Source organism: Sturnira hondurensis, unplaced genomic scaffold (genome assembly GCF_014824575.4).
Source record: "Sturnira hondurensis isolate 20B ecotype Veracruz unplaced genomic scaffold, ASM1482457v3 Scaffold0022215, whole genome shotgun sequence".
Classification (NCBI taxonomy): Eukaryota; Metazoa; Chordata; class Mammalia; order Chiroptera; family Phyllostomidae; genus Sturnira; species Sturnira hondurensis.
The window spans coordinates 13,875,343-13,890,376 of record NW_028094846.1 but is presented as its reverse complement, the minus strand read 5'-3'; the positions used below and the strand labels follow the sequence as shown (position 1 = coordinate 13,890,376).

The window sequence follows — 15,034 nt, the reverse complement described above, 5'->3', positions numbered from 1 at the left end:
ACACAAAACTCATTACTATAGGCCAAGTGTTGTTTCTAAGAAATTTGCATTTATTAACTAATTTAATTCTCAAAACAACACTTTTGTAAAAGATTTTTTTTGTTTATTTCCAGAAGAGAGGAAGGAAGGAAGATAGAGAGGGAGATAAATGTCAGTGTGTGATTGTCTGTCATGCACCCCCTACTGGGGACCTGGCCCACAACCCAAGCATGTGCCCGGAGTGGGAATCAAACCAGTGACCCTTAGGTTAGCAGGCCAGCACTCAGTCCACTGAGCCACACCAGCCAGGGTTTAGACCATCTAGATGTATTGTCTTCCTAAGCTCAAAACAAATGCATTCTGCCTGGATAAATTTTAAGGATTATTTTAAAATTATTTTATGTTTATAAACTCAAGGAATTATTTTAAGTTAATCATAAGTAACTATAGGTTATAGGTAAACTTAGTTTCTTAGATGTATTAACTCTATAAATTAATTTTTCCAGTTTTCCTTGGCTAAAATACAGGAAAATAAATAAAACTTTAAGGTGAAGAGCCAACACTCTTAAGTGACATCTTTTTCATGTATCTTTGAACAAGTACCATCTGAAGGACATAATAACAATTTTGAGATAATAAGATGTGAATTTCTATTTCACTGCTAGTTTTGTTTAAATTATACTAAAACTGCAGAGTTTTTCTTGTGACTGGCAAAATTTGTCTGTGACTCAGAAATGCCATTTGGCTTTTCATTCTGCCCTCTAGCACTGTGTACTGAGTGCAAGAGGTCACTTTTCTGATTTTCTGACCATGAAGCAGATGTTCTTGATAAGTCTTGGTTTTCTTGAAATAAGCGTGTCACTTTGAGGCACATTTTTAATTATATCAGGATTTCACTCTTTTTTTCTGTTACAGTAAACAGTCTTCTTTGAACGATTTAGTTCAGAAGACGTTTCTGCTTTACATAAAAAACATTTTGCTGAATGCTTACTAAAATAGATACTTTTATATAGTAAATATGAAAAATAAAGTTAAAATCACAGTTCGAGCAGCTAACAGAATGGAATTGTGAAGAAACGGGTTAAGCAAAGAATTATTTTATATCTGTAATTTTTGTATGTGGTTGGAAGGCTCAGGACAGTCAGTTCGGGGTCGTGGGAGTATGTTTGTAAAAGGACAGTTTCCAATGTTGAGGGGGGGTTTCTGTGCCCTGGGGCCCATGCAGTTCTCTCCCTGACTTGGGTCTGCTGCCGCAGTGTCACGTACCCAGTCGGCTGTTCCGGAAGTCGAAATGCGCTGTAAATGTAAACTACACGTTGGATTTTGAAGACTTATTACCGATTTGATTACATGTTGAAATAATGTTTTGACTCTATTAAGTACATTATTAAACTTGTTTCACTTGTATCTTAACATTTTACGTGACTACTGGAAAATTTTAAATTGCACATGTGAATTACATTGTGACTTGTTATATTTCTGTAATTCTTCTCTAGGAAGACAGTAAAGAAACCCTAAGGTTTAGCTTCTTTTATTTGCTTTCTAAATTCTTCTTTTGCAAACCATATTTTTAAAAATAAAATGCTAGTAGTCCATAAGCATTCTTGAGTCTTTACGTGGGTCTGTGGTATGTTACAGACAGTTTTTAGGCATTTTTGACTTTCTATAATTTTTTATCATTTTTAAAGGGAGTCACTCAGGGAGATTATACACCTATGGAAGACAGTGAAGAAACCTCGCAATCCTTACAAATAGACCTTGGAGCCCTTCAGTCAGATCAGCAAACAACTTCATCCCAAGATGGTCAAGGCAAAGGAGATGATGTCATTGTAATTGACAGTGATGACGAAGAGGACGACGATGATGAAAATGATGGAGATCATGAGGTAAATTTGGTTTGAAATCATCCATTATTCTTGCACTCCTGGATAAAATGCTGAAATCCACAGGACTACTAATGTGTCGGCCAATAAATTCTGATTCTGTCAGTATAACGAGTTTCTTACCTTTCTTTTATCCTGATTAGCTCCTAAATTAATAGTCTGTAGTGAAATCGAGCAAGTGATAGAATATCCCAGTTTGTTTTTTAAGTGATTGCTAAGCACTTGAGGATTTATTAGATTACTTCAACTTAATCTTAAATGTTATTGATAAGTGTGGATTTAATTGTAAGATCTGTGGTTTCTGCAAATTACAGAAGAAACTAGGATTTTTTTTTTCCATGGAGCCCCTTGGTTGTTTTGAAAAGATATTAAAGTATGGTAACTCAAGTATATTTGAAGTGAAACTTTGTGTTTTAGTTTGAGTTAATCCAGTATTGACAGCTTCACATAATTTGGTTCTTTCCTTAAACAATGTGTTTTAAACTTTTGACTGATCTCCTGTGAACAGTTCAGTTTCAGAATTGGTTGGTATTGTGCTCCTCCTGGTCACCCTCAGTTTGAGGTCTGCTGCCACTGGACTCTAACCCATAGCAACTCTCAGGACAGCTCCGTGTCTGATCGGCAGTGTCGCGTGAATCTCTAAACACGGTACCTGGAGGTGCAGAATGTGTGCGCTGTATCCTAGGTCTTTATGTGTTCTTGGGGAATTTTTCCAGGATTATGAAGAAGAGGAGGAGGAAGATGATGACGATGAAGATGACACAGGGATGGGAGATGAGGGTGATGACAGTAATGAAGGCACCGGCAGTGCGGATGGCAATGACGGATATGAAGCTGATGATGCCGAGGTAACTAGTTAAAATTCTGACCATTTGTTTGGAGGGCTTCCTTGGAAAACTAACGGTTCCCCAAGGGTATAAAAAGGCCTGTATTCTCAGCACACTGAAACTTTTTATACCTCTGGGCCTGTTTTTACTGTGGTTTGGCGTGGTTAGTATTTTTAAAGGTGATTACATTTGACTTATTTACACTTAGAGCTCATATTTTGTTTCCAGGGCGGTGACGGGACTGATCCGGGCACAGAGACAGAAGAAAGTATGGGTGGAGGTGAAAGTAATCAGAGAGCTGCTGATTCTCAGAACAGTGGTGAGATTTTTAGTCTTTTCCATTGAACATTTCTGGTAGTATTTTCTGAATTAGGATTGCATTTAATTATCACATAGGTAATAAAACTTGGTTATTAAATTGGCATGCAGAAGATTGGATCTTGTTCTAGCTTTGTCATTTTATTGTCCTAAAGTCTGCTGTGTTTATCTCTGTAAAGTGCACTCCGTGTGCTGTGTTTTCTACCTCATCTGCTGTAAGGTTAGAGCATTTGGAAGTCGGTAAAGTATGACCAATGTCATGTGTTGCTGCTGTCCTTACTAAGTGGATAAACTAGGTCAGGAACTTCCCACAGCAGTTCACAACTGGAAGAGGTCGGTCTAATCAAGCCACGTGTTTCGAGAGTTGTGGACATTGGACTTTCACAGTATTGTTTGATTATCCAATAAATAAAATACTTTTTGACCAATAGAGCATGTTTTTTGTTAAATTTTTGAAAGGATGAGAGTCCTAGAGGGCCACTGAAATGTTATAGGCAGTAAACGGTTGTGAAATTCATAGGAAAAAATTTCATTTTAGTAGCATTTTAAAGTACATTTTCAAGAATTGGTGATCTCTGGTATAATATCCTGATTTTACAGGTAATACTAAGCCAAAGTCATTCATAGTAATACAGTAAAAACCTTACATATTTAGGCTAGTGGGAAAACAGTGTCTCTGAGTTTTCATATGGCCTGTGTATTTTAAAGTACAACGTATATACTCATTTAAATTAAGGGAAGTAAAGACAGTTTTTCCTTTTAAATTTTTAAGAGAAAAATAAACTATAAAACCATATAATGAAAAACAGCTTTCAAGGGAGATGAGGTAGGGAGTGATTAATGATACTTTGGGTAATAACTTACATTTTGCACAGCATTTTGTAGATATAAAACGCATCTTTTGTGTCTCACATAGTTGAGATATAGAGGAGAATTTTTTTTTTTTTTTTGTCAAAACCAGAGTTTGTGTCTGATGCTTTGAATGGCCAAAATTCAAACATCAGACTTTGGAGCAGGAGAGGTTTGTTCATCACGAAGATACCAGCAGAGAGAGAAGGTGGAAGACCTGCTGGTACCTCAGGTCCATCTTGTTCACTGGGCTAAGTTAAGGGTGTTAAGTTCAGTTAGGGGAACAGGTGTGCGGAAGTGCTGGTGGGCAAGCTGTAGTCGGAGGACCTTGGAACTTGACAGTTTATGGTAAAGGGTGGTCAACACAGGATCTCCCTGGGCAAGGGACTCTTACCATCTGAAAGGGTTCCAGTGCTCAAATTCCAGGTGTGTCCCAGATCTTGGGTGGGGGTGAGACTTCGGCTCCAGGTGCAGCTGGAGGTGAAAGTTCTCTGCTTTTGCTTATCTGTGACTTGTGGTTTGGTCTATTGTCTCAGAAAAGCAATTCGGTATTTTATTGTAGGATAGGACCATTTTGAGCTGTTTCTGTGGTTCCAAATTCCCGTTACTCTTCAGAGAAATAGGGCACATAAGTCCAGGTTCAGTTAAGTGGGAGGATTAGCTTCCCATTGTGTTCGTCTCAGCTCTTAAGCCTACCTCTTCCACAATGGTCCCTGAACCTTAGAGGGGGCAGGGAGGGTGTGCAGTTTCTGAGCAGACACCACAGCAATGATAGAGGCGGCAACAGGCCAGGATGCCTGTACCCTAAGGACATAAAGAATAAGAGTGCCTTTTGTTATCATGTACTTAGGGACCCAAACCATGATGAGCCAGCAAGGTTCAGAAAAAGGGCAGCTTTAGTTCTCAGTGATTTCAAGTCACCAGGAGGATTCAGGCCCCAGTCCAGTGTACAGAAAATAAAAACAACTCAGGAGACGATGGACAACGCTAGAATCTAATATCCACAAAGGTGTGTTGTAGTTCCTATTGAAACATAATTTTCTGTCTAAAATCACTCTTATATTTACCAAAGATAGTCAAATTAAGACTAATTTACCTGCAAAATAAGTCTAGTTTCAGTAAACTTGGCCTATTTGTATAAATCCAGCAGGACTAGTAATTAACCATAGAGGTTTCTTTACATCTGCTTTGCTGGAAGCTTCCTATGGAATATTCAGCCTGACTTTTAAATAGTCTTTCAGGACTAAGAAGCCAAGCTGTCAGACTTCTTCAGCACCTATAGATTTGGGTGACTTTGGTGAGGCCCCATCATAGTCTGAGGCTCTTTCTTTGCATCTCCTTAGAAGCAGCCTTAGTATCTCACCTGCCAAGACCGCTGTGAACCATATAAACAGGGTACCAGGCCGTTTTCCCGAGGGACTTTTATTGGCTTCCAGAGTTCATCTTAGCATGACTCAAAAATGACATTACAGTCAAACATTGGTAATAAAACCAGTTTTTAATTGTACCCTGTTGCAAAGAAAACACATTCTTACTGAACTTTGGTAAATAATCACTTTACCATGAAAATAAAAATACTCCTTAAAAGTTTCTAGATTCTGGAGGGATCGAATAGGACCAAAAAAATAAATGTTTCAGTTCTGCTAACAGAAGTATAATTCGCCAAATTGCGAGGTCATTGTTAAATAACTTCCCTTTAATCTGGAAACCAAAAGATTAAAATGTCAACAATCTCAAATGTAAGAATTATAAAAATTATAACTGTTTTCATCAGCTCATTCAGTGCTATGAAATTAAACTCATTCTCCTTGAATCCAGATCTTCCTGATAATTGCAAGGTTGTCTCTCAAGGTTCCTATGGTTCGCCCCGTGACGTGAGTGCCTCGGTCACTAGAGCTTCATTTGGGAAGGTCTGCCCCACGTGGGAAACGCGTTTTCTCACCATCTCTTTGCCATTGCGAGGGCACCCACCTCATGACAGGAGAACACTTCAGCTCATTCAGAATACACACACACCACACACATAGAAGAACGTACTGATTACCCAAATTAAGTGGTGGTTGAATGAAGTCTAGCTTAAATGTTCCATGGTGGGTGAAGGTGTGCAAAGACCAGAAAAATGCCAGGGAGCTGAGTTAACCGAGCAGGCATCTGGGGTTTCCCATAGCCCCAGCTATTCATTTAATTTACAGTCATTGTTTACCCCTCTTAGTTTCTCTGATCTGGAAACTGACTTGCCATGTTACAAGAACATCAGGATGGCAAAGGTCTGGCCATGAGGAGTCGTTCTTGCAAGGACAGAATGGACTTTATCTACATGTGCTACAGTTTGATACTCAGGTTCAGTCATTTTGATGTGGCCCTCAGTTCAGATCAGACTTCTTGCATCAGGATATCTCAGATTTTAAGTACATTTCTGGAACGTTTATAATACACAAATACAACAAAAAGAAGGCTCGGTGTTAGTTTTTGCTTGACAGTGCTGCCTGTGTGATTCCAACACACCAAAACAAGCCTAGTTTAGTATTTCTCTCCTGTAAGGAGAGGAAACAGACCTTCTGAGATGCTTCAGGGGCCTTTCTGGAATCCTTCAGTTATTCCCAGGTCCTGGCTTTTTCCAATTTAGATTTGGGGAATTTGGACAAAATATGTCAAAGGCTTGGCCATTTGACCACAATTATAAGTAATTACGAAGCGAGACTGAACTGTCTGAGCGCAGAAGGAAACATGCGGACAGCCCCGACAGCCAGGCACTGCGGTGCGGCTCTGGCCGAAGCCGTGACTACCCAGTCTCACTGTTCCTTTGGTCGAAAGTTGCTGTAACTTTCAAGCAACATGAATTTGCTTTGGAAGATAATCTGTTCTTTGTCCCTAAAATATGAAAGTACGTGCATTTTTTCTTTGTTGTAAAAGTGTGTATCGTTTCTTTGGAGCCTTCTTCAAATTTCCCATAAAGCTCCAGAAATTTGAAAAAAGAGAAAAAAACAGAAATTTGCATAGCAAAACTTTAGTCCTTACTATTCAGGACATTCAGTTTTCTTAAATAATCAAGTACCTGACTATATAGCACAAAGTTATTTTGGTAAAGGACAGAATTTTTGCTTTTTAGGCAGAAATCTTTTTCACAGTGTCATAGACCAGTAGTCCTTTTTTAGCAGAGAGAAAACCTAACTCTCATTTTGTATCAGCTTATTTTTATATTAAGTTCACTTACTTGAGTAACATTTTTTAGGATTCTTATTTGCTAATGACTTAGATATTTAGTGAATATCCATCATTTAATTTATTTAGCTAATAAAACTTTAAAGTTCTAAGTTACCAAAAAGATTCAGAAAATCATTTTAAATACACTTAACACAGTATAGTTATTACCAAAGAGTTAACCTAAAAGAAACTTTCTAATTCTACTTAATTTATCTAATTTGCTTGCTCTTAACAATTAAGTTTAGATTACTTGATATGAAAATTTTATCATACCAAGTTACTTTTCCTGCTGACAGATTTTGCAAGAGATAACATGAATTTATCTGACTAAAAAACAAAGGTAGAATAAAAGTACTATTTAAAGCTGATGATTTTGAAGATATGCCTATTAACCAAACCAACTTAAAATCAGCTTTAATGTCAAATATTTTCCCTGATCACTTGATTCTGAAAAGCATTTAAGTCTGTTCCATTTTTTTAGAATTCTCATATAAGACCTTATTTGTTCAAGCTAATTTAATACAAATTAGCAATGCCATTCAGGGTAGAAATATCCTATAGACCTATATCCTATAGCTTTCTTTTTAAGGTGCTAGCTTTTATGGCCCAGGTACATGAAAAACAGGTAAAACGGGATCCTCTCCTTCAAGGGTGTCCTTTAATGTGGACTTGTCAACAAATACAAACTACAGAAAATGGAAGGCAGGCGTGCGCAGTAAAGGTGGGAAGCTCAGGAGGTACGGAGGGTGGCTTCTAAAGGCTGGGATTAAAAGTCGTAGTTTTACCCAGAGGAGGATGGCGTCAGGTTCAGGCCTGAGTGCAGATACCAGCTGCCAGGTGCCTGGAGGTGCGGATGGGGGAGGGGAGGAGGCCACAGATGTAATATTACTTCTTAACTTCCAAGCCAACGCGCAAAGTACACACAGAGTAAGTTCAACACACAAGCCAGACAGTTGAGTGCTTTCCCGACCATGTCTCAGATAAACTAGACAAGTTACAAATTTCCAATTCAAGTGCCCAGACAAATGCAAACGAACTGGTTCAAAAATCAGGTAAAAGTCTTGCCGTTATTCACCTCACCAGCAGGGTACCCCAAATCCAAACAATTTGGCTATTCCAAGGGAAAACGGCGGAGAAGGGAGTTCCCCGTGGTGCATACCAGTGGGGCTTTCCCTATTTCCAAGTCGAGCCCATCAGCTGGCAGAGGCCTGCAGACGCCACAAGCACACTGAAGGTAGTCTACCAAAAACAACTAATGGGTAGAGCCCAACCATCCCGACCCTGCTCTCAGGGATGCCCCCAGCGGGGTTTAAAGTACAATGGCCTTGCCCAGAGGGAAAGCCCCTGTACTGAGGTAGGGTTCTTGACTGTGCACCTGCCCCCAAATGAAACAACTTTCCCAAAACAAAATCAACCAAAGCGTTTTCTTACTCCAAAGGGCATGTGTGCCGAGGGTGGCCAGCACTGCCAGGGAGAGCTCCTTCCAAGCCCTAACGCAAAACATCCTCGGTGGTGGTTCAGGACTCACAGAGGGAAACCCCAGCCAGGGCTGGCCATCCAAGAGCACCAGTTCCTCGCTGGCTCACCCAGTTGTTACTGAAACCACAGTTGGTGTGCCAACACTTCACAAGGCCACCCAAAACGTTGGAGTTTGGAGGAAGGAAGGGTTTATCGATCCAGAAGACATCAACCAAGAAGATGGAGACCTAATGGTACCTCATATTCATCATCTTCACTGAACTACGTTAAGGGCTTTTAAGGGACTAAGGGGAAACAGTGCTGTTTTAATCGGGGGACCCTGGAACTTGGCCACATACGGTAATGGGGCATCAATGCCAAAGCTTCTGGACAACACATCCCTGGCATCTGAAGAGATTCCGGTGTTCAAGTTCAGTTACGTCCTGATCCTTTGTTTTGGCAGGGTGAGGGAGCGAGACTTCAGTTCCAGGTACTGCTGGAGGACAAGATTCTCCGCATAATCCTGTCTGACTTGTGGTTTCGGTCTGTCGTCTCATTAGGATAGGGCCGTTTTGAGCTGAGTCTGTAGTTGCTTCTGTAGGTGTTCTTATCTCTAAAGTGAAGTGTTTTGAGGGAAAGTGTTCATAACCGTTTTTCCCAGATACAAAGCATGTAACAGATGTTCGCCAAGTACTTGTTAGAGCATTGTGTTCTTTTTTGTTAACAAGTAAAAATAGGCCTAGCAGTCTGGCTAAGATTGTTAGTGGATAGACTATGTACATTGCCACTGGTATAAAAATGCTTTCCCTGAGTATGCATACTTGGCCTGAGCTAAAGCTCACCAAGAGATGATGAGGTGTAAGTACCAGTGCAGAATCTGAGAAACAGAAGCAGAAACAAGCCAAGGACCTTAACCGCGACCTTGGTTGGTTAAGGAGCAAGAGCTATTACGTGTCAGAGCAAGAGTCTGACTGTAGACCTCAGGCTTTTAAACTGCTAAATTCCGTGATGTCCTATCCAGCTTTCAGAGTAGGGAACAGCTTCTCTTGTTCCTACAGTGTATGTAGAAGACCCAGACATCTAAGGAACCATTAAATTCTATATTTAGGAAAATCAAAATATAAGAGTGTTGTTGGAAGGCCTTTTCCCCAATTTTCTCCATCCTGTTTGAATGATACCGATAACCATAGTGGTCTGACCTTTAGGTGATTTGCCCATTTTTAAATAATATGAGCCAATACTTATTAAATATTTATTTTACTGTGTGTTAGGCTGAGTGCTTTATGTCTGTTCTTCAATATCTCCAGAAAAACCTTTCTTACAGGTTACATTTGTTCCATTAACCAATCAAAGAAGTAGCCTGAAAGAGGTTAGGGGACTTGCCTCTAGCCACACCACTGCCAGCCCCACGGCCGTCATCTGTGGGTCCACTCCCCTCACTGCTGCCCTCCGGAGAGAGGTAGTGAGGCAGACGTTCCCAGCGGCAAGATGTATACTTCTGGGGATTGTCCGCCTTATTTTGTGGTGAATTTGGAAGTTCAAAGTGAGCTGCTTTCGTTCTCCAGGTGAAGGAAATCCAGGTGCTGCAGGGTCTCCTTTTTCCCAGGAGGTTGCTAGAGAACAGCCGTCGTCAGCATCTGAAAGACAGACCCCTCGGGCACCGCAGTCACCTAGACGTCCACCCCACCCCCTGCCGCCCAGGCTGACCATCCATGCCCCACCACAAGAGTTGGGACCCCCAGTTCAGGTATGAAAAGTACTGGTCATTCTGAAAAGTGAGCTTTTGGGAATCATGGCTTTTCTCCCTTTGCATCAGATGATATTATTATCATTATTTATTATTATTATTATTATTATTATTATTATTTTAGAACTTAAGTGACCTCTTCATGTTTTGGCATATTTTCATAAATTTTTTTTGAACTGCAACTATTGTCTGATTTCTCCTTAAAAAGGCAGAGCTGACTCAAAGTTGTTTGTAAGTTGAAATGATTATAGTCACAGCAAAAAAAGTCTGGTCACTTTCCACAGACTACAAAAGGGAAAAGATTTTCTTGGATTTTAATTAGTGTAAAGTGTATTTTAGCATCTGACCATCTGTTTTGAAGGTTTCTTTCTCTAAGGTGCACATGTTTGTGTTTTAAAAAGGAAACTTTCTGTTCTGTTGAAATTTTTCTCTCATTTTCTTATGATCACACGTGTTAATCTCCATTTTGAGAACTAATGAACGTGACCCTTTACCTGGAGTGCTCTTTGGACGTCTCTTCGTCGGGAGCTCTTGCAGAAACAGGAGGGAGGGTACAACACAGGCTCTTCTGATAATCCGTCTTGAGTTTTAACCCATTGGTACAGCTCGTGCTGAACTACCACCGGGGGAGAAAACGGCATTATGTGAAAATATAAAGTCTTAAAAGATTGTATGTGGACCCTGCAAAATATACCAGATGTATCAATTTAGAATTATCTAAATTGAGGAGTAGTTCATTTGTAGTTAGTACTGCTGTTTGAACTCCAAAGGATGCTTAAGCCATAAGATCCAAAAGGATACTTACTAATTAAATAAATTAGTTACAAAGAAATAAGATATGATCAAAGATTGGTTTAAAACATTAGCTAATATTTTCTTATTGGTTAATGAAATCTTTATCTGATGGTTAATATTATGGTCTGTATAATTAAAAAGTTGACACTGTTTAAAACTGATTTCTGTAGTTCAAGATTAGCAGCAATATTTTCTCCAGAAATACCCTGACGATCATTTTACATCATCTGCTGACATTTTGATTATTCTATTACCAGTGTAATAAGCTGCATCTGTGGGTGTTTAGTGTTTGTTTCATTGTCTAATTTCTTAAATGCAATTCCTTTCTCGACGCAGAGGATTCAGATGACTCGGAGGCAGTCCGTGGGGCGTGGCCTTCAGTTGACTCCAGGAATTGGGAGTGTGGTGAGCACCTGCCCCGCGTGAAGTCAGTCCATGGGCTCCGAGGGTGTTTGTGTGGTCGAGTGTGACCTCTGTCATCCTGCTCAGCTCCCATTTTCTGCTTTTGTTTCAGCAGCAGCACTTTTTTGACGATGAAGACAGAACAGTTCCAAGTACTCCAACTCTCGTGGTGCCACATCGTACTGATGGATTTGCTGAAGCAATTCAGTGAGTTAATGAGAGAGTCATTTTGTGGCTGATCAGATTCTTCCTGTTTTCTTGTTAATCTCTTTACAGTTGGTAGATTCATTATTGTTGAGTCCTTCTCTACTGTGTACTAAGTTTTAGGGGGTAGGGTAGGAGGGTTGAGGATGTAGTTTGGGGGAAATTATGTAGAGCTGAATGAAATATGGTTGCCTTCACCAGGAATTTTAAATTCAGAGTCAGTATAACAGTGATTAAGAACATGGACTTCAGAGTCAGAATACCTGGGTGTGGAGCCTAGCTGTTCCAAGTTACGTAGATTCCCTGTTCCTGAGCACCCTGCTTTTACTTATGGGAATAATGATACAGTAGTTCCTACCTTATTACTTGTGAGAATTAAATAAATTAATTTATGTTAGCATGTTTAGAATAGTACCTGGCACACAGTAAAACGCTTTGTGCATGTTGGTGAAGGTGTTGGTAATTACAGTGATCCTGGTGGATGGTATTATTATGAAAGCCTAGCTGTGAGCAAATTACTATCACTCTAATAATCTAGGAGGATAGAAGCATAAGCAGCAGGCTTTATTAACACAGGTGAAGTGATTTATTCCAACATTAGGAGGAAAGAATCTGAGGACTTAATGGGAACAGCAGTTAGGCAAAAGAAGTCCTAACGCTTACTGAGCATGTCCATGAAACCAGTGCATTTCATCTTAATGGGCAGGATAGTAGACTCTGTTGCTGTTGCTCTTTTATAGCAAAGGAAGCACAGAGATGCTACTGAATTTGTCCCAGGTCAGCCAGCCAGGACGAGGCAGTGTTTGCCTTCAAACCGGTCTGGCTCCAGAACCCGTGTTAACCGCTGTACTCTACCACTGCACCTAAAAGACAGAACGTTTGTGAAAATCGTGGTTCGTTGTGCCTGAGTGTTAGTTGCCTCACAGGATGTACCTGAAGATCAGAATTGAAGTTTCCACAAACTGGGAAAAGACCGATTGGTCTGTGGTATGTGGGAACACATGGCATCGGCACCAGTTTGGAACTCGCTCAGCTAACAGTTTGTGAACCAGGCCGTGGGGGCCCCGCTTTGCTGAAAGTCAGCTGGGCAGAAACAGACTCACTCCGATGCGCAGCTGGTGAGCGCCAGCCCACCAGCAGTGTTCCCTTCTGGGGTAGCTCAGAGGGATGCAGGGCTTTCCCATAGAATGACAGCATCGTGGGGGTAAGTCTAAAAATCCACCCGAAAGAGAACGTCCTTAACTAAAGTATTAGTGTTGAGCTGGGAAAGAAGATATTCAGGAGTTATCGTAGAGGTACACTCCATAAACATGAGCAGCTGGCTAGCTAACGAAGGAAAGGTAAGAAGTGGGCAAAGAATGAAATGATGCTGTTGTGTATCCTGGGTTGTGGGCAGGAAGATGGGTGATAGAGGTATTAGGACAGGAAAAGAAGTCTCTGGTCATCTTAGGTTTTTTCTTGACCTTGGGAGTCACCTGGTGAACTCTTTCAGATGAGAAATGGGCTAGAGCGGCAACCTGCTTCATCTCTGACTAAACAGTGAAAACCGAGACAGTCTGGTCTCATGACCTCATTCTGACTTGGTTACATCTCCTGCCAAGTTTGTGTTGCTTTCAGGAGACCTGCACAGAGATTCCTAGCAGATTCAAGGAATGTGAGACATGTATAAATTGCATGTAATGTGAATGGATTCGTATTGTTACCCAAGTCTTTGACTGCTAATGTTTATATGATGTTTGAAAGTATTTATATAAGTAAGAATTCCCTTTATCAACTTTATTTTTGTTCTGTTTCCTTCCCATTTTGTTTATGCTCATTCTTTCTATGTTCTTTAGATCACTGTGGTTTAAACAGCATAACTTTAAATTTCACCCTAAGTTAATTTTTGTCCAGCTCCCCACAGGTCGCTGGTGTCCCTAGATTCCGGTTTGGGCCGCCCGAAGACATGCCGCAGACAAGCTCGAGCCACTCGGACCTCGGCCAGCTGGCTTCTCAAGGAGGTAAACTGCCGGAGAAACGCTGAGATCTCCTGGGTTTGCATGTATTTGGTAATAAACTACTCTGATGTGATTATCATTTAAGTACACACTTATAAATAGTTTAAAAGTTGATTTATAAATTACTCCTATGCTGACTTATGGGAAAAGGTATAATATATTTACTACTTAATAAACATTGTATTGCCTATAAATCCTACCCTTTTCAACAAAGGTCTGAGTTCTTTGAACATAAAGACTGGCCTTTCCATTTGTATCTTTTCTGGCTCCTGGTGTAGCATCATACATGTACTTAGTATTCAGAAATATTTCTTGAACCAGTAAATATACCTAGATACTACCGGCTATTTTAAAGTTTTTAGAAGGAATGCAACATATTTTTTCTTGGTTCGACATTTAACATTTCTAATTAAATGCATAAAACTAGTTAGACATTTTCCATTAACATTAAAAATGGGAAAAATAAAATGTTAAAAAATTGTGGAATAAAATGACTCCTAAATTAAGTAATAGTAGTGGGTTATTTGGACATGAATCATGCTCTTTCTGGAATTAATTGCCTTTCAGTTTTCATTTGGTACTCAGCCCACTGTATTTCTGGGGCACTGTTACAGCATTTCATAAGTGAATAGGGAATGCAAACTACTTTAATAAACCCTAAACAAAAGGTTAATCTGCAGTCCTCATAATTCATGCAGTATATCTTTGTGCATGACACTTTCGAATGTTCTAACACTACATGCCTCTACCAGTTTGGAATTGTCAGCTGACTTCCTATAAATTCAAATTTCTAGGCTTGGAAGGCAGCCTTAAGTTTTATTTAGAATACCACCACTTACTAGCTTTGTCACTTTCAGACAGTTAATTAACCTTCTTGAAATTCAGGGTTGGTTGGTTGGTTGGTTGGTTTGTTTTACCAAAAAGGGGACTGATGATACCTTGCAGTTTGGGTGATAGGTAGTTTCTAACAGAGTCCCTAATTCATAGGTGGACACTCAATAAAGTTAGCTTGTGTAAAACTAAGAGCAGCACTGTAGCTGGGTTTTGTGGGGGGGGGGGGTTGGGGGGGGTGTTTTTAAGGATACTTTATGGTAGTGTTAGGGAGCTTAAGTGATGTGTTTACATTGTATTTACATTTTGAAGGGACTGGTGTTTGCTTCATGTGCCACTTTTGGGCCTTGACACTTGTGTGTCTCTGCTGATTGTTTTCTTTCGGGACCCTGTGCGTTGACACTCTGTTCTTTCCATCCTTCGCTAACACTCACAACTGTCTAGGTTTGGGGATGTACGAAACACCTCTCTTCCTGGCTCACGAAGAAGAGTCGGGGGGCCGCAGCGTCCCCACCACCCCTCTGCAGGTCGCGGCTCCAG

General features: G+C 40.3%; 1 protein-coding gene across 2 annotated transcripts in view; it reads left to right on the top strand.

The window, feature by feature from the left end:
- The window catches only part of TPR (translocated promoter region, nuclear basket protein), a 59,768-nt gene that overhangs the window by 40,560 nt on the left and 4,174 nt on the right, over nucleotides 1-15,034 (top strand). The window contains exons 41-48 of one of the 2 annotated variants that reach the window (XM_037034928.1): nucleotides 1,668-1,865; nucleotides 2,579-2,710; nucleotides 2,918-3,008; nucleotides 10,084-10,265; nucleotides 11,397-11,465; nucleotides 11,575-11,669; nucleotides 13,560-13,666; nucleotides 14,939-15,034. In XM_037034928.1, coding sequence (XP_036890823.1) covers nucleotides 1,668-1,865; nucleotides 2,579-2,710; nucleotides 2,918-3,008; nucleotides 10,084-10,265; nucleotides 11,397-11,465; nucleotides 11,575-11,669; nucleotides 13,560-13,666; nucleotides 14,939-15,034 — 970 coding nt within the window. The remainder of the gene's footprint in view (nucleotides 1-1,667; nucleotides 1,866-2,578; nucleotides 2,711-2,917; nucleotides 3,009-10,083; nucleotides 10,266-11,396; nucleotides 11,466-11,574; nucleotides 11,670-13,559; nucleotides 13,667-14,938) is intronic. The other variant, XM_037034929.1, reaches the window with a different exon arrangement.